The sequence below is a fragment of the Mastigoproctus giganteus genome, chromosome 9 (genome assembly GCF_048544385.1).
Source record: "Mastigoproctus giganteus isolate SK-2022 chromosome 9, ASM4854438v1, whole genome shotgun sequence".
Lineage (NCBI taxonomy): Eukaryota > Metazoa > Arthropoda > Arachnida > Uropygi > Thelyphonidae > Mastigoproctus > Mastigoproctus giganteus.
In genome coordinates, this window is record NC_143583.1 from 7,953,118 (window position 1) to 7,980,109 (window position 26,992).

The 26,992-nt window shown below is 40.2% G+C and overlaps 1 protein-coding gene across 1 annotated transcript in view; it reads right to left on the minus strand.

Moving 5' to 3' along the window:
• The window catches only part of LOC150080045 (synaptogenesis protein syg-2-like), a 294,352-nt gene that overhangs the window by 128,782 nt on the left and 138,578 nt on the right, over nt 1-26,992 (minus strand). The window contains exon 3 of the mRNA XM_090381151.1: nt 7,326-7,652. Coding sequence (XP_090237277.1) covers nt 7,326-7,652 — 327 coding nt within the window. The remainder of the gene's footprint in view (nt 1-7,325; nt 7,653-26,992) is intronic.

Genomic DNA, 26,992 nt, shown 5'->3' on the forward strand with positions numbered 1-26,992 from the left:
AACAAACTTGACTTCATCAGCTATACTTACGACGTCAGGATAATCACTTTAATCAGTCACATGATTTAGTATTAGTATTAGCAATGGCCACGTGGTGCAAGGAAGCCTATGTACCAGCCAAAAAAAAAAAAAAAAAAAATAATAATAAATAAATAAAATAAAATAATAAGAAGAAATTAAAAAATATATAAACAATTAATAAAAGAAAAGGAAATAGTAGGTAATTATCCCGTAAGTAATTATCCAGTTGACCTTTGAATTTCCCCAAACTGTCAGCCTCTACCACCCATGTATGTAACTTATTGCAGTAATTTATAACTCGCTGGCTAAAATAAAAAAAAACTTCCTGCAATCCAGTCTAAACATCTCTCCCCGTAACTTGAAATTATGACCGCTATTTTTCTGGTTTCATTTATGCCGTGAAAACCTCATCGTCATTAATTTTAAAACACTTTAATCAAATCTTCTCTAAAATGATGACCCTCTGCAAGTTCAGGTCAGCATCAACCGAAAGATAGCTGATTTTGCAAATTGTCTTTCACCTTTCAACCTCTCAAACAATCAAAATAAATCATAGCAGATCGTATTTTCACGGAAGACATCTCTTTCTACTACTCTTTCTTCTATCGGTGGTATCAGTATCCAGAAATTTCAGAAAAATTTTCCTTCATAAAGAATAAATAAGTGATATATTGTTTCACTGCATATTTTTCTACAGGTCCCCTGATCCTGCATTTTTATTCATCTATTAATTTTATTATTATTTATTTTTTTTTTTAATATACTGAATGATATCTTCAATGATCCAAAGTTCGTTCTATCGTATTAAACTGGGACGAGGTCTAACAAAGATCATTTTTAACAGCATCTGCGTCATTAAAGAACCAGTGTGGGAGGTAACTGGTTATCATTAGGGAATTTATAGGCTTCGGAAATGAAGGAATCAATTGATCTTCAGCTAGTCAGGATCGCACCCTTCGGTAATAGTGGACCAAGCAACGATAGATTTGGGGCACCTCAAATAATTACTCACAAAATGTTCTGCATAGAATTGTTGCACGAAATGAAAGTGTGGCACAAAAGCAGTAACCCCACCCAGACCCTCGAGGGAGTTTAATGCAAAAACAGCTGTGAAAATGAGATTCACTCTTTCACATCGTTCCCAATGATTCTGTAATGACAACACAACTGGAAGTGGATAAAGCTAAGAATCGAAACACTTGAATCTCTAAAAGTACTAAAGTAATGCGAAATTTTCGCTTTAGTGCAATAGTGTTTAACTAATTAAATTTTCTTTGTGTAAATAAACACTTACGGAAGAGGTAATGTTCTGACCATTTCGCTATTTCTGCGGGGCGTGTATCTTCTAAATCTATTATATTCTCTGCCGCTAAAAGATTCTGAACATGCCAAAGAAATAAAATAAGGCAAAACATATCCATCAGATTGGTTTACAATGGCTACGAGTGAAAGAATAGCGACTCCTTGAATTGTAAATCACTTGGAGGAAATACTTCAGGCAAACTCTCCACGGAGTAGTTATCTGTTTGGAAATCAAAACATATTTACGTGGAAACAGCGGGCAATTTGTAATGCACTCATACCTACCCAAAGGCGCGATTTCTTAAAGCAGTGCTTCTCAAAGTGCATCATCTAGGATAGTCAAAATGCCAAGAAAGGTGTATTTTCAGCCATGTATGAAACAGATATTTCCTTAACTGCAACAAGCTTAGTGTTTGGGGAAACGCAGAGAAATTTAGATCGCAGAAAGTGGGACTGCTCTCCTTGCGAACAACTCAAGATTGGATTATCAAAATATCAAAAAAAAAGGTACTGTTATATTGTCTTTTCTTGGGAGGAAATATAAACATGTTTATATGAAACATAAGCATGTCAATGTTTTATATACTATGTTACCACTGTGGAATCATATATGGGACAGCAGGAAGAGGAATTTGCTGGCTTTGGAATTTGAGATGTACACGTAGCAATTTAAGAAAATGTTATGCAAAAAGGTACAGAATTACAATTATGCTTACAGAGTTATACAGGGTGCCTGATTAAGTGACCCCCTATTTTCAAATTATTGTAACTTCCTTATTTTTTACCGATTTTAATAATTAAATAATTCATTGTTCCTTAAGGTTTAGAAAGTTAATGTTAGTTTCTTTTACGGGTGAATCATGGCCCCAGTTTTGAATTTGCAAGAGAGGGCCAAAATCACAGCTCGATACGAGGTTTTGGGATCCATTATAAGATTTCAAAAGTGGTGGAGAGTTGTACGTGGAATGCAAGCAAAAGTAATAAAAAATTGTCATGAGAAGTTAATGACAGCAGGCTCTGTCACCGATAGGAAGAGAAGGGAAAAGCCATCAACCTCGCGGACTCCAAACAGCATTGAGACACTGGTTCAGACGTTCTCAAGGAGCCCACAGTAATCAGTGCGTGCATTCCTGAGGAAAGAACTGTCTTTGAAACTGTGGATGCCAGATTTTTAATAAATGTTTCCTGATGACTTCGAAAGAAAGATAGAATTTGCCGAAATTATGTTGGGGCGAAACAACCAAAGAAGGAAGAAGAGTGGCCAGAACGAAGAAGGAAGACTGGCTAGAACTGTTTAATAACGTTCTTTGGAGTAACGAGGTTGTGTTTTACGTTGTCGGTTTTGTTAATCGATACGACTGCCATTTTTGAGCAGCAGAAAATCTGGACATGTGTGTTGAAAAAGCTCAGGATAATCCAAAGGTAACAGTTGGGTGTGGTATCACATCATCCACGCTTGGACCTTTCATTCTGCGACACACAGTGAATTCCAGGCAGTACTTCGAAATGTTACGAGACCGTATGTGGCAAATTATTTCGCAGCGGAACAACACTGAAACTCTTAATTTTATGCAGGATGGAGCACTCCTTCATTTTGCAAATTATGTGGCATACAGCTTCGTATATATATATATATATATATATATATATATATATATATATATAGATTTTTTTTTTTTTTTTTTTTTTTTTTGTACAGAGATGAGCCAAGAAAGTGATTTCTTGGCTCATCATAAAAAAAAAAAAAAAATTGCAACTTGGTCGAATTAAAAGCAGCCATCACCAATGTGCCCACAGACATCCAATTAACTTTTCTGCAATCGATAGTAACGAACATACCAGTTCGTTTAAGGAAATGTATCGAAAATGCTGGGGCACATGTAGAATTTTAAAGTGCAGCATAAAAACTTCAATAAATTTTAAATAGTTTAATCCTAGTTTCAATAGAATTGGTTAAAACATAAAGAAGTTAAATTAACTTCTAGTTATAATTCTCGGAGACTTCAACCTGCCCTGCCTGCTGCATCAAAGCTCCTCGATCAGTTAATTTCGGATCTGTCGAGTCTCAACATCCATTGCATGTGTCCCCCCCCCTCTCGAGGAGAAGCCACATTACAGAGAATCTTTTCCAGCTATTGGAGTGTTGAAGCTGCAACCAGTTCTAATTCGGCATTTCCCTCCGACCACAGGCCAATTGAAGCTTCTCTCATCCTGTTGAAAGAATGCTATAACCAACCAAACCAATCAACCTCGATTGAAAAGATCAGGAAAACTGTATATGATCCAAAATACCTAAAAATTGAAACAGCAATGGATTTCTTTAGGCTCTACTCCTGGCGAACTCTCAGTGAAATATATATAGAGGAAGCTGCGTTTGGCTTCAGAAATGGTTGGCTATCATTGCTAGAGTGGCCATTTCAAGAGTTTGCTTCATCTGCCCATACTCGAAGCCATGGTGGTCCAGTACCCTTATGCACCAGTTTAAAGAAAAGCAACGGCTACATGGCCATTCCAAGAGATCACCCACAGAAAGATCATACTCAGCGTACTCAATAGCCAGATATAGTTTCCAGAAATCCAAGAAGCAGGCTATAAACTCGTTCATGGAGAAGAGGATAGCGGGTGGCCAACGATCCTGGTCGGCCAATCACATCCGGTCAGCAGAATCGTTAGACCTAGCCGAATGATGCGATCATGTAACCCGGTTCGTCAAAACAGACAGTGCAGCTGCGGATTCCTCTTGGAACAGTGCACACTACGACATCACTAATCTCACTAACGTGACGATTTGCGAAGAGGAGCTAATCAAAGCCATCAACGCCCTGTCAAATAAAAGTTCAACGGGAAGTGATTTTATTCCCACCTTTTGCCTTAAAGTTGCCATTAGCGACGAGCTGACAAAGTTGTTTAATAGAATTTTACAAAAGTGAGTCGTCCCAAACGCTTGGCTAAATTATAGAGTCATCCCAATTCCAAAGGTGCAGAATCCGACCTCTACTGCTGACTATAGGCCTATTTCAATCTCCTCCCCTTTTCCCAGCTGCCTGGAGAAGTGCTTGTTTAAAGTGGTTGCCAATCAGATCCTTTCCCAGAGACCTCAGCATACACATTACGCGCTCTCACAAAGATCACCGATAACATGCATACAGGCTCGGAATTTGAAAACCCTTCAAGCTTGGAAGCAAGGCTATGTTATGCATGCTGTTTTTCTGGATCTGAAAGCGGCCTTCGACTCAGTGCAAGTTAAGTCACTTATGTGCCTCCTCGAGAACTACTACGGTTTCACGGGTAATGTCTCGAAGCTACTCAGAAATTTGCTGGCCAAAAGGTACCTTACTTTCCAGGAAGGGAATAACTGCATCACAAAACAGGTGGAAGTCGGTATACCCCAAGGTGGATCGTTGTCGGCACTGCTTTTTTCAGCAATACTTATTCCATTAATGAATGAAATATCTGCGTTTATGGCCTACGCCGACGCCATTGTATGTTACCTCTCAAGCCCTAACACCTCACCGGACCAGGCAGAGGAATTATCGAATTCTATCATCCTGAACAAATATCTGTCCTCTTTCAGTGAATACTTATTTTGGGCTTAAAATAAACCCTGAAAAGTCCAAATATATCATCTTCTCACCTAGAACATAAGCAGACCTCAATCCAGCAGCCTCTCTGCAACCCTCCATTGCGGGGCATGTTCTCGTCGCCACTCATTCAGTAAAATTCCTAGGAGTGGTAATGGACGAAAACCTAACGTATAAGGAACAAATACAGCAACTGCGTTCAAGAGCATTACGGGCTTTCTGGGGCATGAAACTTGATCTCTGTAGAGCGCCCAACAAGGAAATAGTCAGAAAATTTCCCCTCTACTACTTTAGTTATATCATCAGTTATGGTATTGAAGTTTGGTTGGCTGCTTCTATGTCCAGTCTGAAGATACTCTGGGGGTTTGGAATTCTGGGTCCTAAAGTGGGCCAACAATTGGGCTCACCTATCCTATACAACATCAAAATCACAGCGCTGCATGAATCTGAGATACACCCCAGCCCAGCACCTGACATATGCGAGGAAGCTCACAATGGCGCTTAATCTGTGCTCCGCTGTCGACTTCGTTAATATCTGGGAAATCGTAGGCTGGAAAATCACTGGTAGAGCACTCAGAAACCGTCCAGTGCTCTGTTCTAACCTGCAGAAGCTCTCGACCTTCAAGCGACACTTTCGAACAGCATCATCGGCGCGCTGAACTCCGCAAACATTGATTTGGATGCGTGGTTCAGAGATTCTGCCTATAGAGAAGAAAAGCGCAAATCCATAGTGAAGTTCAATCAGCATTCCTGCAATTGTCAGCGCAACTAGTCAACTCCCAATGAAAGTTCCCGGACTGTCTCAATGTGTTGCAGCTTGGATATAATAACTATAAAATCTATGTACTATAATGCAATATAAGCTCTGTATAATCAATCTATTATAATAACTATAAAATCTATTTAATCCAATATTAGCTGTGAATCTTGCACTGTCTATGTATTCTATGTATTATCTGTGTACCCACGTAGTTTTTATGTACTGAATGTAATGTGTACAGTTAATTGTAAGATTCCTCTGGTTGCCTGTAGCGGGAATCGTGTCCTACATTTCTATGAATAAAGCATTTTATTATTTTATTATTATTATATAAGACTACCTAGAAAATGTCTTAAAATAGTACGATATCGCGAAACCGCTACATTTAAAAAAAACTACAAGAATTAGTTTTAAATGCATTTAAGGAATTAATTAAAACTTTCTTAGCTGAATTAAATTGAATTTCCTTGATCGGCAGTACACAAGGTATGGGTGGAAATTGTGTGTATATGGGTCGGAATTAGTGCAGCAAAGCTGGATTTGTTGTTGTTGTGAAATATCAGTTCTGTGGGCTTCATTAGAACAGAATTTGTCACACAGTTTGGAAAGGATTTGGGATATGTATTTGCTTTGCGGGAAATAGTCTATATACTCTTTTCAAGGTGGTCAGACTGGAGCATCATGGTGGTATTCTCAGTCTGCTCTCTGACTCTGAGTGTGCTATGATGCCGAATAGGTCTTGTGCATCAAATCTAAATGTCAATAATTTAGCCAAGGGATGTATATTTGTCTTGATGCAACTGTGTGTTTCCCTGTCTATAAATTTTGCGCATAATTTTGCATAATCTCAATAATGTTTCTCCTCTTGATACAATGAAGGGTATTCCAGTTTGCAACTCATATTCCGGAAAGAAACTAATCATGCCCCAAAGTTAGTCATCGCAGGAAGTTATTTCGTAGGACGCCTGAGTGCTGGTGGGCATGGATCACTGCCTGCACCAATCCTTTGATTTTTGGTTACATAGGTGTTCATGATGATAGGATGGTTTATTTGATCGTAGGTGAACCTACTACTGACCCTTTCCCCCGATACTCCTGCCCTATGAACCTACGATCACATTTCTCGTGAAATTGTTAAGATCCAAAAGCGTTGAAAAGTCTTTCCCACAATACGCCTTTAATGACTCCTTAGAGTTACCTTCATACCAGAGGAATCAAGAGCCAGCACAGGCCCTGGAGAAAACAGCCTCGCCGGGTTGGCAGTTCAGAAGGCGTGATGATTTCCTTCAGCTGATTCTCTAATAAATTTTAACGATGATGTATTTTTATTTTTAAATAATATAGAAATTCGGATATTATTTTTTTGTATTCCTAAAAGAAATAAAAAAACAACATTGCAGTTTATATATGAAATGACTACGGTGTCTGCATCAATGATCATTAATGCACGAACGAGACACATTGTTCAAAATAATCGTGATAACTGTGTTTATAATATCATAATTAGAACACCATTTAAAATTGAAATTGCGACAAAGAATTTTTTATGAAGCTCTGGAAGATAAACAAATCGCATGCACAGCTAATTGCGGGGTCAACAGTGCTGACATCGCATTTAGTCAATGGTCACTAAATGTCAAACTAACGTACCGTAAACGTACCATGAACGTCTAGTTTAATCCACTTCACTAATGGGATCACAGTCGCTGTACTCTCCACCCGGCATTCCAATTTCGTCCCCAAATCCCAACGAGACAGCACGAATCGTGCTGTGGAAATCACCTCACTGGTACCGTCTTCCTTCGTTGTGACGGTGGATTTGATTGGCAGAGACTTGGTGACATTCAACCAAGCAACCTGAGGTGCTGGCCTACCGTTGGAAGATTTACAGTCCAATACGAATGTTGATCCCTCGGTGTATGGTCCCACGCTGGTGCCGTTCTGAACCTGCGCACCGTCTACATGTAATACTGGATGGGAGGGAACAACTGAAAATAAATAAAATTAAATAAGATATTAAATGTAAAAAAAAAATGTTGATTTTTTAAAGACTTCAATTTTGATATTAGCTTAACACTATTTCATTAAATATTTTAAATGTTTAACTTCAAAATATTATAATTGAAGTATTTTGTTTTTAAATTTTAAAGTCTTTCATATTTTATCTTTAAAATATTTATCTTTTTCAATATCTTATTTAAAAAAATAAAAATATATATATTTTTTAATTATTTAAAATTTCGGAATTTATCGTAATAGCAGTTTAACATAACTGTATATAACACCATATATTCTATTCAATTTAGCTAATGATATTCTAGTCTAGTCTGGATATTTGAAGATTAACAGATAAAAAAATTATCTTTCATAACCAGTCGCGAAAAGTGCCTGTCTAATTCCAGCGCCATAGATTATGTCTTCTATATTGCGGACGATTTAGTTTAGTTTTCACAAGTATTAAATAATCTCAATAGCAGTGGTTATTACACAAAAACCTTGATGATTTTACTACATCATGGGTCGCAGCTTATCCATACCACTTCGCCACTTCATAAGAACTACCTCGCCACTTCATAAGAATTACAAGCTCATAATTCATAGCATGTTGGATCACCTTCGGCCCAAATTACTATTCAGACATTACTATTCAGAAACCAAAAGAGTAAGATTTTGGTTTGTGGAAACTCACATTCCTCACTAGAAATATCCGCTAACAAAATTAGGACCGATTTATGTTCTAGGGTTGCCAAAACTGAACTGGATCTCAAAGGTACTCTATCTATATATAGATCCCTTGTTGAACCCACAGTAAACAGATTATGCTTTCTCGAGAGTCCAGTGATTCCTCTGCTCCGGTTTCCATCTCCCTTGAAGGTCCCAGCTGAACAAAATTATCTCTATTAAAATTCTACACTGCCGTCTGCTTCTGAGCTACAACTCCATCTACTGAATTTTATCGAAACTTTTCTGGACCTTTCTCCACCGTCACTGCTGGTTTCACAATGGCTCTGAGGCGAGATTATTTCTGGCACAGGCTTGCTTATGCGGGATTCCTCCTCCTCTTTTTGCTTTTATAACTTTATTATTTAATATTAAAGTATCCTATCATGTGTGTGCCAGAGGATGGTTGCGTGTGAGTCAATGTGTGTTGGCTTCAAATTTCTAGAGCAGGATTACATTTTTTTTTTTTTTTTTTTTTTGAATGATCCGAAGCTCGTTTTGGGAATTCGGTATACAGAATATGTCTGTTCAAACATTACGTAGCATGAAGTCACCCAGTGTTTAAATATCATACAAGGAATACTGAACAAGTGCTGTAACGAACCTTCTAAATCGTGGACCGACTTGAACAGAAGAATTTTCTCAAGAACAATCATTTGCATTTCATCCATTCCACAGATGTTCAAAGGGATTGAGATCCGAAAATTAGACTGACAGATGCTGGAAGTGTTCCTCACATTCTTCAAATCACACTTTCACACATTTAATACTGTTGTTGGTTGCACTCTCATTTTGAAAGTCCCTCATCATAGGGATAGACATGAAACATTTCCGGTTGTATCTGATCTGCAACAATGTTCGTATATACGCTGTTCCTTCAGTGATCTCTCCTTTGGCATCAAGGGAGAGGGTTATGCCAAGAAAGTAAAACCCACCATTACCCCTCCTCCAGCAGCCTGCACTATCGGAATAGAATAGAGCCATTCCATTGCTTCTCAGTTTCTTCAATTTACACACTCCATTGTTCCGAAAAACACAAAACTTGGCTCATTAGAACATAAGACTTGCCTCCATTCTTCCAGCCCGTTAATCTTTCGCTTAATGCCAGTGCAGTGGTAATTTTTGGTTTCTGCCGAAATCAGTAGTTTCTTTGTGGTCTTCTGCTCCCATGGTACATTATTTTTAGAGTTATTTACATGGTGCTGATAATAATGCATTATTTTGGGTCCACATTAAATTCAGAGGTTAATGGTTTTGTCATTTGGCGATTACACTCGATAATCCATTCCTGATATCGACTCCATCACCTAACATTTTCGGCCCCAGTTATGCTTGATTTCAAGGATTTTTTCCCTTGGCATTTTCCCATTGAGACTCAAATGACAATGGTATTCAGGCCTGACGTAGCCGAGTTGTCAGGAGCGAGAGTGCACAGCACGCGTTCCTTGAGTGACCGGGGTTCAAGCCCGTGACTACTAAATACGACGAATATTTGTATTGACGATTTATTGTAAACTCTACTGACTTGGTTGTCGTGCCGGAGTATAAACAGAATTTATTTTATATTTGAACACTTGGCACGTGTTCTGTATAAGTCCTCTCTGGTGTAGCTTCTGTTGAACGTACACCGGAAATAGCACTTTGGAAGTCCGTGAGATCCTAACCATTCACTATTGCCGGTGAACTGGTTTGGCCGCTGTTCGGGTCAGGCAATTTTATAGCGCTTTCCCGCACACGTTTTAAAAGATTGTTGCGTATAGTCCAAATCTCCTAATAAAATTAATAGAGTGCATATTGTTGATTTGATTGTGCTCACGGGGTGAGCACAATCAAATCAACTTGTTTCTTGTTTTGTGTGTTTTTTATTTAAAGTATTAAGTTCCTATTAGTGCCACCACATAAGGATAGGCCCTTGGACTGCCAGGTGCAAGTACTGTATTATTTGAACGGACAACAGATAAGTATTAAATGAATTTCTGCATGTTCATTCCGCTACTCCATACAAGCGCTTTCAGCCATTATCTTGTAGTTCAACTTATACATGTGTCCAACAGACACTTGACCTTGACCAGGCATTAGAGTTTTGCCTAGCCGCTCTGTTCTTCCCTCCCTACTTAGTCCCCTGCTCCCTGTGGATTTCACTGCAGGGCAACTAAGGCGACCGGCTGGTCACAGTGCCTATTGCTTGCTAAACCACAACTGTGGTGATATTAAATCATCTAGTAAAACTACAGTAACTGAATTCAATATGACAAATACTACCTCCTGTCAAAATTCTAACGTCTGCACCATCTGTGGCACCAGCTCTGACCCCATTGTCCAATGTATTGAGTGCAAACAATTAATATGCAATGACTGTACACATTCTGACCTGAAAAAATTAAATAAAAGTCGGCGGAAATCATTCTGTTGTGATAGATGTCGACTCAGAAATTCTCAGAAAAGCCCTATAACTGTTGCAACGCCAAACAGCACGGAACCTGAGTCACTTTCCTCCTCTTCGGCTAACAAAGTTGAAATGCCGTACTCTAGTACATTTGAGACAAATATCATGCCAATAACTAGAAATACCGACTCTGAATCGTACATGGATGAAGCCTCTAATCCTTCTTTGTTGTCGCATCAAATCTCAGATGCATCAACTCAAACATCTGTGCTGTCAGAAGATCTCAGCGCTAACTCCTTCCCTACGGAAACTCTGAATCCAACCTTTGGTATTCTGCAATCAACTGAATTCCAGGAACTACTCTTTGACACTATGCAGAAAATCCTCATTCAAACTCATCTAATCAGTGCACCTCATACTGCAAACTCTGAAATTCTCCTGGATTCTAATACACTCAATGAAGGAAACAGCGAGCTATACACGGAGATTTGTGGTATAAAAACAATATTAGCTAATCAACAGGCTGAAATTTCTGACATTAACGCCCAAATTAAAAATCTCACATCAGTTATGTCTTGCCACTTAAGGGAAGCTAGGAAGAATTCTGAACCTACTCTCGACACCAATGGGCTCAAAGTGAATACGAATTCTTCATTAACTGACGATGCCCTCAATACTGAGACCAGATCTTCACCTTCCACCGGCCTCAATAGTTCTACTGCTGCAAATATTAACTTGCCCAAGCCTGCTAACATTCATGATTCAAGTCATTCAACTGAGCAATTTATTGCCAAACAGACTCTGTTAGATGATTCTTCTGATGTAAATAGAACCACTCCTCCCACCTACTCTCCTCTGCGGAACAGTTCTGTCTGTACTTCTATTTCACAAGCTCAGAGTCACCAAGCGGAATCCTCTTCAACATCAGTTAAGGCAACATATGCAAAAATAACTGCTGCCACATCTAATGAGGTCTGCAAACCTGTCTGTAGATCTGCCGCCACAGTGAGTAAACCTGTTTCTGATTGCCAGTCTCAAATATCGCACCAAAGATCAAAACAGAACAAACCGTCAGAAAATATTAAAGCATCTATATCTCAAGGTACTTTCTCCAAGCTTCCAGCCATAACTCATCAAACACAGAATGTAACTACTGCAGAAAAATCTCAGTTACTCAAACACAAGTATAATATCACAATTATTCCCACAAAAGACCGAATTTTTCTTTCTAGACTTGGACCCTCCACTAAATCTGAAGATCTTATCAACCTAATTAAAGAAGAATATGGTTTCGGCGTAGATGTCCGTTCTCTGAAGACACGATGTCCCGCCTACTCATCTTTTATAATAACATGCCTTCCATCACAAACAGAAAAAGTGTTGAATCTAAGATCCCTTTTATCAGGGGCTCTAGTAGAACGCTTCACGGGCAGACCATCAAGGGAGTCCAAAATCTCCTCTCCACCGGCATAGCAATCAGATACCCTGCTATCTACACATACTACGTTCTCCTCTCGTCATAGAATCCCCAGATCCCAACTGTTCAGTGTTTACCTTCAGAATTGCAGGAGTATAATTAGCAACCTAAACCACTTCAGAGCAATCCAAGGCTCACATATTTACGACATTTACCTGCTCACTGAAACCTGGCTCTCCATAAATATTGAGAATATATATAAAAACATAAATATAAAAAAAAGCTCTCCATAAATATTGAGTAACGATGCGTAATATAGCTGCTACGCAGCTATATTACGCATCGTTCCTTGAGGGTTATCATCGATCAAGTGAACTCAGACTGTTTTATACCACTAAGCGGAGTACCACAAGGCTCTCCCTTAGGTCCTCTTCTCTTCATTGTTTTCGTAAATGATCTTCCTTCTTTCATCTACACCTCCAATGTTCAAGTTGCTCTCTATGCAGATGATCTTAAGATCTACTCAGCAGTGAAGGAGACTACCGATTCTCAACAACTTCAATGTGCTCTCAATAAATTCTCTCTGTGGCTATCTCTGAATGGCTTGTCGGCTAACCCCTCGAAGTGCAAAGTTATCTCTTTCTCATCTTGCAGATCTCCACAACTAATGAATACGGAGTATAGTATTAACTCTGTGATCATCGAAAGGTGTGACCAAGTTAACGACTTAGGGATTCTCTTTTCCAGCAGTGCTAAATTCGATGCCCATGTCCTTAAAATCACCTGCAAAGCATTCAAAACACTGGGATTCATCAAACGGAACACATACAAGTTCAAAAACTACAGATATGCGGTTATCCTTTATAAAACTATTGTACTGCCAATCCTTGAATTCAGTTCACCCATCTGGAATCCTCACACAAAGACTTTAACTAACAAAATTGAAGCAGTCCAAAAAAACTTTATCCGTTACCTTACGTACCGCAATCCTCTATTCTATCACTCAGTGTATTATGAATCGCTGTGTGATTACTTTCATCTAAGGCCTCTGTGCACTAGAAGAGTTACTGCTGACATCGCCCTCCTAGCCAAAGTAATCACTGGAATTTATGAAGCATCTGATATCCTGAGTAAAATAAACTTCAATGCTCCCTGTAGACAAGTCAGGAACCTTACACCGTTTCGCCTTGACTCTGCCAACACGGACTTAATGAAGTTCAGTCCACTGAACAGAATCAGCAAATCAGCAAATGACTCTCGCATTGACTTCTTTGACAACTCCCAATCACTGATGAACTCCATCCACAAGTTTGCCTCTTCACTTAAACTGCAAAGTGACTAGCTCACATCCAATTATTGTAGCTTATTATTTGTTATATTATTTTTCTATTCTCTAACGGATTAATTATTACTTGTTTTACCGGTAACTTAACTTAATACAATCCTCTTTTGTACATATGCTTTATTGTTTGAATTTGTATCAATGTTTATCGTCCTGTAGGATTTCACATTATTGTTATTATGTTTATTGATCTGATCTCAGATACACTGTTAATGGTTACCTGTTGTGTATCTTTTTATTAATAAAATAAAATAAAATAAAATAAAATAAAAATATATATAAGCTTTTAAATAGCTATTTTTCTGATCGTACCATTTCTGTCAAATCTGGACTGGAGGAGGTCTCTCGCAGAGTTACAAGAGGATGTCCACAGGGGTCAATACTTGGTCCCTTGTGTTGGAATCTGGTTTTTGATTCCTGGTTGGTTAAGAGTTTTCCAGCTATTCATATGATCGCATACGCTGACGATCTTACAATATTAATCCAGGGTAATTCTAGGAAAAGCCTTGAAGAATCAGCAAATGCTGTGCTGTTAGAACTCTCCAACTGGTCTTCAACACATAAATTGCAGGTTTCAATTGCAAAAACGTCTCAGATGTTGCTTAAGGGAAAGCTTGACCATGGAAGACCTCCAGTTATTAAATATAGGGAACAAACCATTAAGTACCTATCGAAGACCAAATACCTAGGCATTTATATTGATGATGCTCTCAGTTTCCTACCACATGTTCAGTATGTGAAAGAAAAGGCTAAATTGTTCCTGAGCCGAATTAAACAGATAACAAGACAAGACTGGGGTCTTAGAGGTCAAACCTTACGACTTCACTATAATTGTGTGTTTTTGTCGATAATTTCTTATGGAGCTGGTGCATGGGGCTTTAGAGCTAATAAAGTTGCTGTAGTAAAGCAACTGTTACAAGCACAGAGGGCTGCCCTCCTAACCATGTCAAGAGCTTGTCGAACTACCTCCACGATGGCTCTTCAGGTTTTGCTTGGGAAACTACCTGTCCATTTTGAAGTTCAGTACCGCTACCTTAAGTATCACCTTTTGAAGAAAATACCATTGACCTATGATAACATCCAATTAGATCTAAGTGCTCCCATTAAGACTGAGAAGACAAGATTAAGGCAAATTTTTATTGCAAAATGGCAGCAGGAGTGGTCTTCATCTGATATTGGTGCAGTCACAAGGGACTTTCTGCCTGTAGCAAGGGAAATTAAAAAGGAGGAGTTAAAGTGGTTTTCGCCGGGCTTATATGGTATGTTTATATTAACTGGCCACGGAAGTATAAATACTAAACTTCACAAACTGGGACTTTCACCAACAACATCTTGTTTGTGTGGCCAGGAAGAAACTGTTAACCATATTCTTCATCAATGTCATTATTATAACGATCTTCGACGTGACCTACTTAGTGTAGTTCCTAACTTGGACTCCAGCAACAATAAAATTCTGGTTGAGTCCCAGACAGCTTTTAATGCTATGAATGTGTTTGCTTCTCGTGCATTTAAAAGAAGAACCGAAATTAGGTCCTAGTTTTACTGTTCCTGCGATTTCTTGGATCCTTCATTGGATTAGGAAAGAAATATCTCTCATTTTTGATTGGATTCTATATCTGCAACTGATTAGTATCATTAAGTGCTACACTATACTTTCCTGGATTTTATAATAGACTTGTTCTTGATGTGGAACTGTTTTCAGCAGAATAGGTATTTATTGTATAAGGAATTTTGCTCTACTCATCGAGATATTATTTGGCCTTTAGCGTTTCATAGTTTTTGGAATTAATATTTCTTTGTGAGTGACATGTGACCACTGTGACTTTTCATATTACATACTTTTCCTAGTAACTCTGTTATCAACTATCTTGGATGATTATCTTAGACTTTTTGGGCTCTCTTAGAGCTTGTATTTTGGCAAGAACTTTTTAAAACATAATTTTGAACCCTGCCTAATGTGATCTCATCTAGGATTTGGACATGTATATTACTTTTGCGTTAACCCTGAAACATTTTATTTATTGGACCAGGTTATGGCATTACCCTGGCATTACATTGGACGAATCTGTACATAGTGTATATTCTGCTGTGTTCCTGAAGAAGAGGATATTGTACATATTGCACATAGTGTCTTTCTGTGGAGCTTTTCAGAATTCGTGGATTTGCTTTCACTGTGTTTTTTGTTAGAAGATCAATTATTTCTTCAACAACTGAAGACGTTCTGCCTACAAGGGGTTAGGCAAACTGTAAATTAAGATGTTTTGCTGATCCTAGTTCCTAGGATGGGATTTTCCATGAGATAGGTCTCCATGGTTAGAGAAGTTAGTCCACTTCTCCCTACTTTATTCTTGCTTAACTTCTTCTCACTTCTAACTATTGGAGAGTCCCTCTGTTGATTCTCCTCTATTCTATCTATTTACCTCCCCAGATCCCAAACTTCTCCCTCTGTATTCCTCTTTTTCCACTTCATTCTCTTTTTCGGGCACTCTCAGGTGTTATGCCCTGGGCTTGCCCAGCAGGAGATAATTGATCCTGGCCGCCTCCACGTGGCGGGGATGGGGGGGTGAGACGTAGTGACCAGGTGTTACTGCTTCTTACCTGCTAAGAGCCAGGTACCGGCCGATAACATAACAACAGAACACATCATAACACTTACACGTCCAACACACTACATACGATTGGCCGGTCTTGGCATAAGCTTCAACACAAGAAGTACAATAGCGGCTTATGGGGGAAACCCTGGGATCCGCCACAACAACACATGAATATCCCCTGTGCTCACGGGGTTTTGAAAATGAACTCGTAAGCTACTCTACACGATCCAGGAGCGAAGCTCCCTCTGCCGCAAGAGATAAACAAGTCCATCAAGGATAATTTCAAGAAAAAGGACAGAAGTAGAATGATATCGGCTACAGACTCTCCAACACCTAAAGACACACCTATAGAGGACGGAAATGAGTCCTGCAGCGATTCAGAATGCGAACCTAAAAGTCAAGTGCCTAAGCGTCAAGATCCCCCACTAACGGGTTCTCCGATTGATCAGATCAGGACAATCAGAGTGTCCTTAGAGAAATATATGGCAAAGCAATCGAGCAGGATCACTGCTGCCATCAGGTCTGATTTAATTGGTATCTTCAGCAAAATGGAGACAGGTTTTAAACCTCCATGTAGAACATGAACGATTAGAAGCCAAAATTGACGTCCTTACAGAGAAGCGAGGAAATCAAATGCAACAACGCCCCCGCTCCTTCGCAGAAGCGTTGAGGAAGGGTGCAACACAATCAACCACCAGTTTACCTGAAAACGTACAAGATAAAAGGATAGCCAAGAAGCCTGAGTAGCATGTAATCATAATTAAACCAGCTGAAGATGCACAACTGGAAACTAGCGATGCAGTTAAAGACGCCTTAACGAAAAATATAAAGCACCAGATGAAAACCGTCAGAATTAAGGCATCGGAAAAATCAGACACCCTGGAGTCATAATTGAAACTGGTACAAGGGAGGAGGCATTAACCATCTTAAATAACACAGAAATGACCAACTATAGATTAAGAGCTGAACCCCCCCCCCCCCAAAAAAATGGGCCGTCGATTATACTTTTCGATATAGACCAGAATAAGACTCCTGAGGAACTCAAAGAATAGATCTCCCATAAAAATTTGAGTATGTATCTACTGGACGAGACTGGGGGAGAAGATATCAAACCAAAATACAGAGCTAAAATGAAATCACCGACAAGGGTTAATTGGATAATTGAACTATCCCCAAGAGTGTGGCAGGTTGTTGAAACCCAAAATAGAATTTATATTGACTGGGACAGCCATAGGTTTAAAGAGCACATATCGGTTCCTAAGTGCTATAAGTGTCTCCGCTTTGGGCATACGTCCCATAGCTGCAACCATGCGAGACCACCTGCGGCCACTGTGCTCAAAAGGGCCATGTTTTTAAGGACTGCCCCAACAATGAACAGTCACCAACCTGCACAAACTGTAAGGCTGCTAGGGTACCATACGATCATTCTATTCGTGACACAAACTACCCAGTATACAAAAAAGTGAAGAGCCTTTACCAAATGAGAGTAAATTATGGATAGATGCCCTACAAGAAACAGACGACAAGAGATCAAGTTACTGCAACTAAATGCGCAGAGAGCGAGAGTATTCGCAGACCAGCAAATGATCAAAGTTAAGGAAAATCAGATTGATGCCATGATGTGATTTTTTTTTTTTTTTTTTTTTTTTTTTGATTTGGTAGTTGTTGGCGCATCGGCTTCTGTGGCCATATTGCACCTCCCAAGGTTTTTGCAGTACTTTGATCCAAGCCCGAGGCGAGAATCGAACCCGCGACCTTTAGGTTGCCGGGCAGGTACTTTACCCACTCGGCTAGCCCGGTCGGCTATGCCATGATGTTGCAGGAACCCTACGTCCCCTCTGGGAACGTCGTGGGATATCCCACTTCATATAAAATCATTCACTGCACTGAAGACCATCCATGGGCTGCTGTTGTTTGAGGAGTCCAGAAATAACGGTGACCAAAATCGCGCCATTATGCACCTCCATCAGCGCTTGTGCGCAGATTATGACATCTCTCGGGTCCCTATATGTTGTCTCGCTATATTCTCACCCGGGTGAGGATACAGTGAGAGATCTCTATCATCCAGGAAGCACTCCATCTCCTCCCAGGTGTGCGGTTGCTGATAGGCATGGATGCTAACTCCCGCTCAGCTCTCTGGCACAGCCGAACTCCAGACAGAACACCAACCAGAAATGGTACAAGATTTGAAGATTACATTATTTCGTCTGGTCTGCGGATCCTGATTCGTCCAGGTCACCTCTCCACCTTTAGCAGCTCCCTCTGGGAGAGCACAATTGATATCACTATAGCAACACCTGGCATTGAAAGTAAACTGATCAACTGGGATGTTCAAGAGTCATGGACAACGACAGACCACAGAGCGATCACCATCTCTTTCGTTCGTTCTGTGGAACGTTCACCACGAATTCCTAGAGACATAGTGAGATACAACTCCAAAAAAGTAGATTGGCGCCGATTCCAAGAGGAATTGGTTAAGTTTCTCCCGGAAGACATTCCACTACCTATTACACTCACACCTGAAGAAAGCGTTACCAAGGTAACAATTGCCATCAGCAGTGCCTGCGATTCTTCCATCCCGTGTAGAAGACAATACAGGTACGCTGTCCCCTTGTGGAATGCGAATTTGCCAGTTCTGAAAATAAGAGTGCACCTATGCAGGAAGACATTTCAATGACCCCGAGTACACCTTCCCCCCAGAGAAGTAGCTGCAGCACGCGAGGCTTACCGTCTGATAAAAAATGCATGCACCAAAGAAATACGCAGATGTAAGAAGGAGTCAGGGCAAACTCTAGTTTCCCCAGTGGGAAATGGCGATCCATGGGACATTGTATTTCGGATCATTACAAACAGGCTCCCCAGAGGTTAAGTTTTGAAAACCAGACTCAGGCTTGATGGAACCTTGATATACTTTTGGTCTGATTCTCTCAACAACATACTGGACAATATCTACCCATTGATGACTTGGCACCGACACTGGAGCAACAAGGAATCATTGAGAGAAACAGGGCATTCATATCAGATACTAGTGAACCGCTCTTCACATCCCTGGAAATCAATTTGGCCCTGGCCAAAACGAAGGAGGGTAAAACCCCTGGCTTGGACTTGCTGGAAGTCGACGTAGTAAAAAAGTTCGCAGAACACTATCTTGTAACTCTCTTGAGCTTATTTAATAGATACCTCGCTGAAGGAACATTTTTTGACTTCTAGAAAATTTCAACACTCAAGTTAATCCTAAAACACCCGAAAAAACCACCTCAAGTCCCGACTTCTTACAGACCAATAGCCCTGCTTTCTGTTTTGGCCAAACTCCAAGAACGTCTTTTGCTTTCCCGTCTCACCACCGACTACTACACGGAGCAACAATTACCATCTCCGCATCAATTTGGATTTAAAAGAGGCTGCAGTACAGAAGATGCTATCCACAGATTAATCTCTCTAGCCGCCCAGACAGAATCAACTCTAGCCATAATGGTGAACTTTGCAGGTGCCTTCGATCGACTATGGTGGCCCAGCATACTTCAAAGACTTCGGCAGGCCAAGACGTCCATCAATCTATATAATAGTATAAAGTCTTACCTCAGCAATAGAACAGTGCAGGTAATCAACAAATACTAAACAGTCACCAGGAATATACTGCGAGGCTGTCCTCAGGGCTCTGTTCTTGGGCCGTTTCTTTGGTCCATTGTCTTGGACGAGTCCCTGGCGATGGTTCTCGGCGAGGTCTAGCCTCTGACCTTTGATGATGATCTCGTACTGGTTGTTCATTCTGATACAAGAGCCACATTGGAAGTACAAGCCAACTTTTCACTGGGAAAACTTCAAGACTGGGCTGCTGCCATGCACAAATTAACAATCTCCAGTGCAAAAACAAAGTAAATTCTTCTAAAAGGAAAGCTCCAAATCCGACGGCCACCAGTGATGAAAATTAACAACACCCCGATCCGTCTCTACACATAAATTAAGTATCTGGGCCTATATCTAGACGCCAACTTATCCTTCCACCCCCACTTAAAATACCTGTCAGCTGAAATCCAAAAATACGCTGAAATGATAAGGCGGATTAGTAGAGCGGATTGGGGCTTAAAGAATAAAGCTCTATCATTAATATATAAGGTAGTATATGTCTCAATTGTGTGCTATGGAGCCTCCATCCAGTGTGAAAAGGCAATCCTGGAAAGGAACAAGCGCAAGCTTGATTCCATTCAAATATTTATATTACTATCGGTTACCAGGGCGTGCTGTAATGTCAGCACCCCTGCATTACAAGTCATTGCAGGATATTTACCTCTCTATCTGGAAGTTGTCAAGAGGGGTCTCTTCCAGCGCCTGAAGAAGGGAATCCCAACGCAATTGTTATATCTGCAGTTGAACCATGAAAATGACCCTAAGAAGGAAAGAAGAAAAATTGCAGACCACTTTCGAAACTTCTGGTAAGAAACATGGGACACAACACCGAAAGGAGCCATCACCAAAAGGTTAATTCCCTCAATTAGTCGGATTCCCCAAAGCCTCCTCCCTGGTATTCGCTTGGATTGCAAGTCCCCTTCCTGCTTACAGGCAATGGACCGTTCCAGCAAAAATTAAGTCATGAGAATAGAAAATAATCCATATTGCCACTGTGGTGAAGAGGAGTCCTGGGAACACCTTATGACGAGTGTCTCACTTACGATAACGCCAGACTTCAATTCCTTACAGAGATTCAAGGAACCCTTGCAATCAGGAGTCAACTTTACTTCAAGAAGAGTCCACATACCTAGGCTTAACACGCTACGCCAAGGCTGTTTTCAATTCTAGAAGAGCAAGACTTGCAGAACTCAGTGCAGAACAGAATAACGTGCCACCCATGCGATCCCCAACTGGGGTAGGATAATGCAATTTACCCTGGGTGCAGGATACTCACAGGAGCACCTGCTCCTGTGATTTTCAACTTCCTTCTCCATCCTCTACCTTAGAGTGGACTGCCTTCCCTATTGGTCCACTCCAACTACAGTTCCCCACATTCTGACCTCTTCTTCTTCTCTTACTCCCCCATTTGCTCTCTTCAGAAAAAGCGAAAAAAAAAAATTATTTATTTATTTTTTTATAGCCTCAACTTTTCTTTTCTTTTTTTTTTTTTTTTTTTTATGGCCTCTGTCAGGAAGGTCAGGCAACCCTGGCAGAGGCCAGCCAGAGTATAATGGGTAGCCTGGCTCACCTCCCAGTGATTGTGGCTGGCAACGTAGGGTCCTACTAGTGGCCCCGCGGCCAAGCAGCCAGACAAAACAACAGAACAAAGCACAATACGACATTAACCAGACTTGACACTTTTTTTTTCTGGCTGTGCAGTAGTTCTGCATTTCGTCACAGAGTACATATGGTGCATATGTGGGAAAGCACAGGTGGCGCCTGAACCTAAATACTATGCCACTATGTGCTCAGTACTGGGAAGTAATTGTATGTGTTAATTTGGTGTCATTTTTTTTAAAATTACGCAGGTCGTATGCTGCTTTTTTCCGTTCACAGGGAAACTGTGACTTTTTGGTAATTTATATTAATTGGTAATTTAGCTTCAGTTTCAGTGGCCAAAACAAGTTAATTGCGTCTTCAACTGAATTCGAATCTACAGATTCTGAAGGAAAGGGAGATGTCTAATAAATGAGGAAGTGTGTAACACTTGAGGGTGGAGAAACACGCATAGGCAGTGAATTAAAGTAGACAGCTGGAAGCACTAAAGAGTAATGATCATGTGTACAAATTCCCACCTCAATAACAGTGCCGGCCGATGGTACTAATGCAACGTAAGGCTTGCAAATTTGTTACTGATTGCACATGGGCAAGTTTTGCCCGTTCAGGTCGATAACTTCAACGGACATCATATTCCTGCCTTAATCACCAAAGGCCAGATCAAATTTTGCCATCGGAACAAAACCGAAGACTAATTTTATCTACATTTGTCCTCTATAGGCGGGCATTCATCAAATACTCAAAGATCAGCAGATTTGTTAATGGAAGCCATATTTTAGGAACTCGCCTTTGCCCACTATATCATAATCTGTTCATACAGTGTCCGAAAACACATTCATTACCTTCTACAAATATTGTTGTCAGTCGCTTAATGGATGCTATCCCGGAAAAGGCGAATATACCGTAGAAAAGTTTCTACCCCAATTAGCCCCTATCTGCAATCATTAGTAAGAGATAATTCTTAATGAAACCATTACTGAATAAGCCAGACATCTCTCGAACCATTCAGGTTACGTAAATTAGCACAGCGGACATAATTAGCCAATGCAACATTTCGCATCCGTTCCACAAGGCCCTTCTCACCTCTTCCTTTGGATCGGAGATACAGTTATCCTTCAACTAATGTACCTGCCTCTTGTTTGAACTGTTGTTTCTTTAAGAGCCTCTCCATAATAAAATTGATTCTACGATGTCTGTGTCAAACGAAGGAAGAGAGCCTTGAATAATGCAAAAAATGAGATATTTGAAAAGGCATGAAAATAGATTACGCGTACAATGTATTGTCGAAATTTTTGGACGTCCTCGAATGGAAGCGAGAATGCAACGTCAAAAGAGGGCTATCTAATTGATAAAATGTGTTTAGGTACAACCACTACTCCTTTGGTGGTTGTTTGCCACCACTTGTTTAGAAAACCGTGGGTTAGAATCCTATCAAAGAATGGACGAAGATCTTAAAGGCTTTTTAAATATCGGAAATGCCAAAGACAAAAAAATAATAACTTGGGGACCTTGAATGTGAAATAGTTATTGGCATCATCATAAGGGGTAATGGGTGATCATTCAATTTTCCCTTAATTCAGCTGTTCATCATCCAGTGGAAAACCTTGCCGTACTGCAGTCATATGAGAGAAGACTATCAGATATGTTTATGTTTTTTTACCCAACATGAATAAAAGTGAAAAATAGCATTTTATCCCCTTTTTAAAAAATGTGTGAAATTTCCACACTGCCAGTTTATTTATTTATGTTTTTTTTTTGCCAATTTATTGCACGTATAATTGTTTCTTCAACTACGCACATACATTTTGCCTGAACCTTTGTTTACCCTTTCCCATTTAAATAAATACGATTCCTGCCACATTAGTTTCCAGTTGCAACAAATGGTGTTAGCAAAAAAAAAACCTATTTTAGTGGTGGCATTGTAAAATGGAAATGTTAGCAGCTTTCATTACCAGCATTCTGTGAGCACTCGAATAAGATATCCACACTAACTTAACGAAAGTTTATTTTTAATAAGAGGTATCTCTGCAGGGCTGTAGGTTACATATTCTTAAAAGTGCAATTTCTTAAATTTAATGGTTAGCAATGTGCAGATTTATTTATACGCGTTTTCTCTTTTATAAGATAAATTTTATTTCCTCTAAATTAATCATCTTCAGGAATGAAGTAAAGTGTGTTTAGGGTATAACGGCACCAGGGTTTTTCCCCATCTCCACGTGGTATACATTGTCGTGTGTTACAGTGCGCTGTAAAGGCCAGAGATTTAAAAGTGCATGGATATTGTTGGGTGTAGTATCATGTCGTTGTTCATCTGGTCATTTAGCCGCTGGACCCCAACATTACCTACACTAAGCCATGTGGAGGTAGACCTGATACACCAGTTATTTTTAGATAAGTACTCTGTCAGGTCTTTCCACCTAGTTTCCTGAAAAAAAAAAAAAGGGGGGGGGGTTTAAGATGCTGTTAGATTTGAGAGGCCGAGAGAGTTTGCGCATTCATTTGGATACTTTAAATTTTGTTTATGTGGGACATTCGCTGTTGATTTAGACAGAATAAGGAGGAAATGAAGACTAGAGAATGAAAGTCAGAATAGGAGGTCGATAGGGAAGATCAGTGGTTTGGTTTAAAAATTTTAATGGCGCATTAGCAGCAGTGGCGAAGATCAGTGAGGCAGACCCATGCCCCATCAGGAGGAAGAAAATAGGGGTGAGGGTGGATGAGACAGAGAGTCGGTTCTCTCTCTCCCAGGTGGTGGAAAGAAAGTACCAAGCAAGAAAGCATTGGTATTGAATCGCCAGTGGGCGCCTTGGCAGTATAGCTGCAAGAGGAAGTCATATCAGATAGTCCATATTCTTCTAGTCCAATCCAGTGGGTCATATCAGGTAGTGCAATCCAGTGTAAGCCCGATCTGGTGAGTTGATTTTATCAGTCTAATCCAGTGTATCGTTTGACTGTACTGTTCTGGTGTCATACTTGTGGCGCCCAGGTCCAGTCAGTGTATGGTCATGCCTCTGCCTTATTGGTTTGTTGGTCATGTTTCGTGGTTTCAGTTCAGTGTCGTGTTGAAGACAGGGACTCCCAAAGATCCACTCCTTTGGGAATTCCGTTAAGTTTGTTGGAGTCCATCGACAGTTACAGTTTGCACGTCGATGTTCAGTGGTTGAGTTTTCAGTTAGTGAGTATCTGCTATGGGGGTCCATGGACTGGCAATCAGGGAGTCATGAGACAGAGTCTTCCAGGAGGTTTGAGTTCAGAATCCTTGGGGCTTGCTGTGCCATGGTAATCCGTTCCTGCTATCGTCTTTGCAGGCTACCGTTGTCACACGACTGCGAAATTCCATCTTCATTTAGTGTTGGGGTATCGGCCAGAGTTGGGAGATCACTAGTTGTTATGTAGGTGGCAGGGATCTTTGTTGTGAAAAGAGGTCCTGAGCAATCTGTGGGAATGCCCTGTAGTATTCTTTTTCCTGTATTATTAGGCGTACCTGGTTTCGGAGTAGGGAGTGGATCCTTGTGACCTGTGAAAAAACCACTGTGAAATCTATGAAAACCTGCGGTGCCATCATAGATTTCACAGTCGTGTATGAGGTGATCCCACGATTCATCTTGCCCGCAGGAGCATTGCGGTGATTCCGACATTCCAAAGTCAAAGAGTTTTTTTCCTGCAAGAGCCATGTCCAGTCAGGAGATAGGTAGTGTGTAGTCCAGGTGAAAACCAGGCCGGAGGATGCGGATATACCAGATAAATCTCAGGGATGAATTTTTTGGTAACTGTTCCTTTTGTCGAGGCTGACCATCTGTACTGCCAGGTTTGTTTCAGGAATATCATGAGTCGTGCCTTTTCCAGGGTTTGTTTGCTTGTTGGGTCTGTAGTGAAACCAGTGCAAGTAGTTATTCTCCCTTTTCACAGTTAAAAAATCAGCCCACAGCGGACAATTACCAGGTCCTAGGGAAGAGTATCTGTGAGGACCTGGAGCGCACGGGTGCTGACTGTTCAACACGCTTTAGTGATCGTTAGCAGAATTGAGCGGTGCATTGTTCCAAGCTTGCGTCTACTAACTATCGTAGTCGCCTTTTTATACCATACACCAGCTGGGTAGGCCAGTACTGGGACGAAGACGGCCTTGTAAAAGAGGGAGAGCATTTTCCTTTTCAGTCCCCAGTCCCTCCGGGTAACTCTAACCCTAATGGAACTCATGAAATAAAAGATTTAGGAATTTTTTAAGGACTAGTAATGGATCTTACACAACTCATATTAATAAAGTAACTGCCAGAGCCTCTAAATTACTTGGCTTAATCAAACGGGCCTGTTTTGACTTTGTTGACCCTGATATCCCAAAACTTGCTTATACATCATATGTTCGTCCAATTGTGGAGTACGCAACGTAAGTGTGGACCCCTTTGGTATAAATAATATTAATACGCTCGAAAGGGTTCAAAAAGCTCTCATCAGATTCTTAGTTTATAAATCAGATTTAGACTATTTTATGTATAAATATAAAGATTGGTGTAAAATTTTTAATCTTCCCATGTTAAGTGTTAGAAGGAATATGTTTGACTGCTTCCTTCTACATTTGATTGTTCAAGGCAAAATAGACGCTCTATTGCTACTCTCGTGCATCAACTTCAATTGTCCACCTAGGCCTTTGAGGGAACATAAATTATTTCACATCTCCAAATTTAGGATAAATCATCTTAAATTAAAATTTTTTCAACAGAATAGCTGCATTGTTAAATGAAAATAAAATTGATATTTTTATTAATAAAACTACTGTTAAAATTGATTTCAAAAACTGTTGTTTTAGCCCATTCAGGTTTTTATTAATTCTTTATATTTTAACTTTACTGAAGTTTATTTGTATTACTTTTATTTTTATATGTTGTTATTATATTTCGAACTGTTTTTCACAAATGTAAGGCTTATTGCTGTTTTTTGTGATTAAAAAAAAATAATAATAATAATAAAAAAAAAAAAAACAATGAGTGCAGAAAATTTTATCTTGGTTCATAGATAGAAGAGGTACGACGTGTAGGAGAGATTCTTGTCCAGAACCAAACCAGAACCAAAATTCCCTCAACATCTCTGGCGAGATGTTGAGGAAATTTTGGCTGGCCCATTCTTGTAGGGTGAAAATAGTTTGGTTTGCCATGGTTTCCATTTGGGCCCTGCTGTCAGATGCAAGCATCTGATAGCGGTACGCAGGCCTACGCAGTCATCTGCGTAGACTTGCATCCCGACGCCCTGAAGGTCAAGGTTAAGAAAATCGTCAGGATCAGGTTCCAGAGGAGAGACCCGAGGACAAAACTCTGAGGGCAACCACTGGAGACCGGCCTGGAAAGACGGCAGTACGGGGCACTAACAGTGATTTCTCTGTCCTTAAGATACAATTTGATGAATCGATAGGGGTTACAGGTATGTCAGCTCTTCGGAGCCTTCCTAGGATGCTGGGCCACCATAGGGAGTCGAAGGTTCCAGTGAAGTCGATGAATATAACTAGGAAAAATTTGCGGTCACAGTTTTTCGCCGCTTCGGTGATATTTTCGAGTGCATTCACAGTGGAGCGCCCTTTCCGGAATCCATATTGGTTCGGTGATGGGAGTCCAGCTTCCTGATAGTGTGTTTCTATTTTCTGGTGAAGAAGT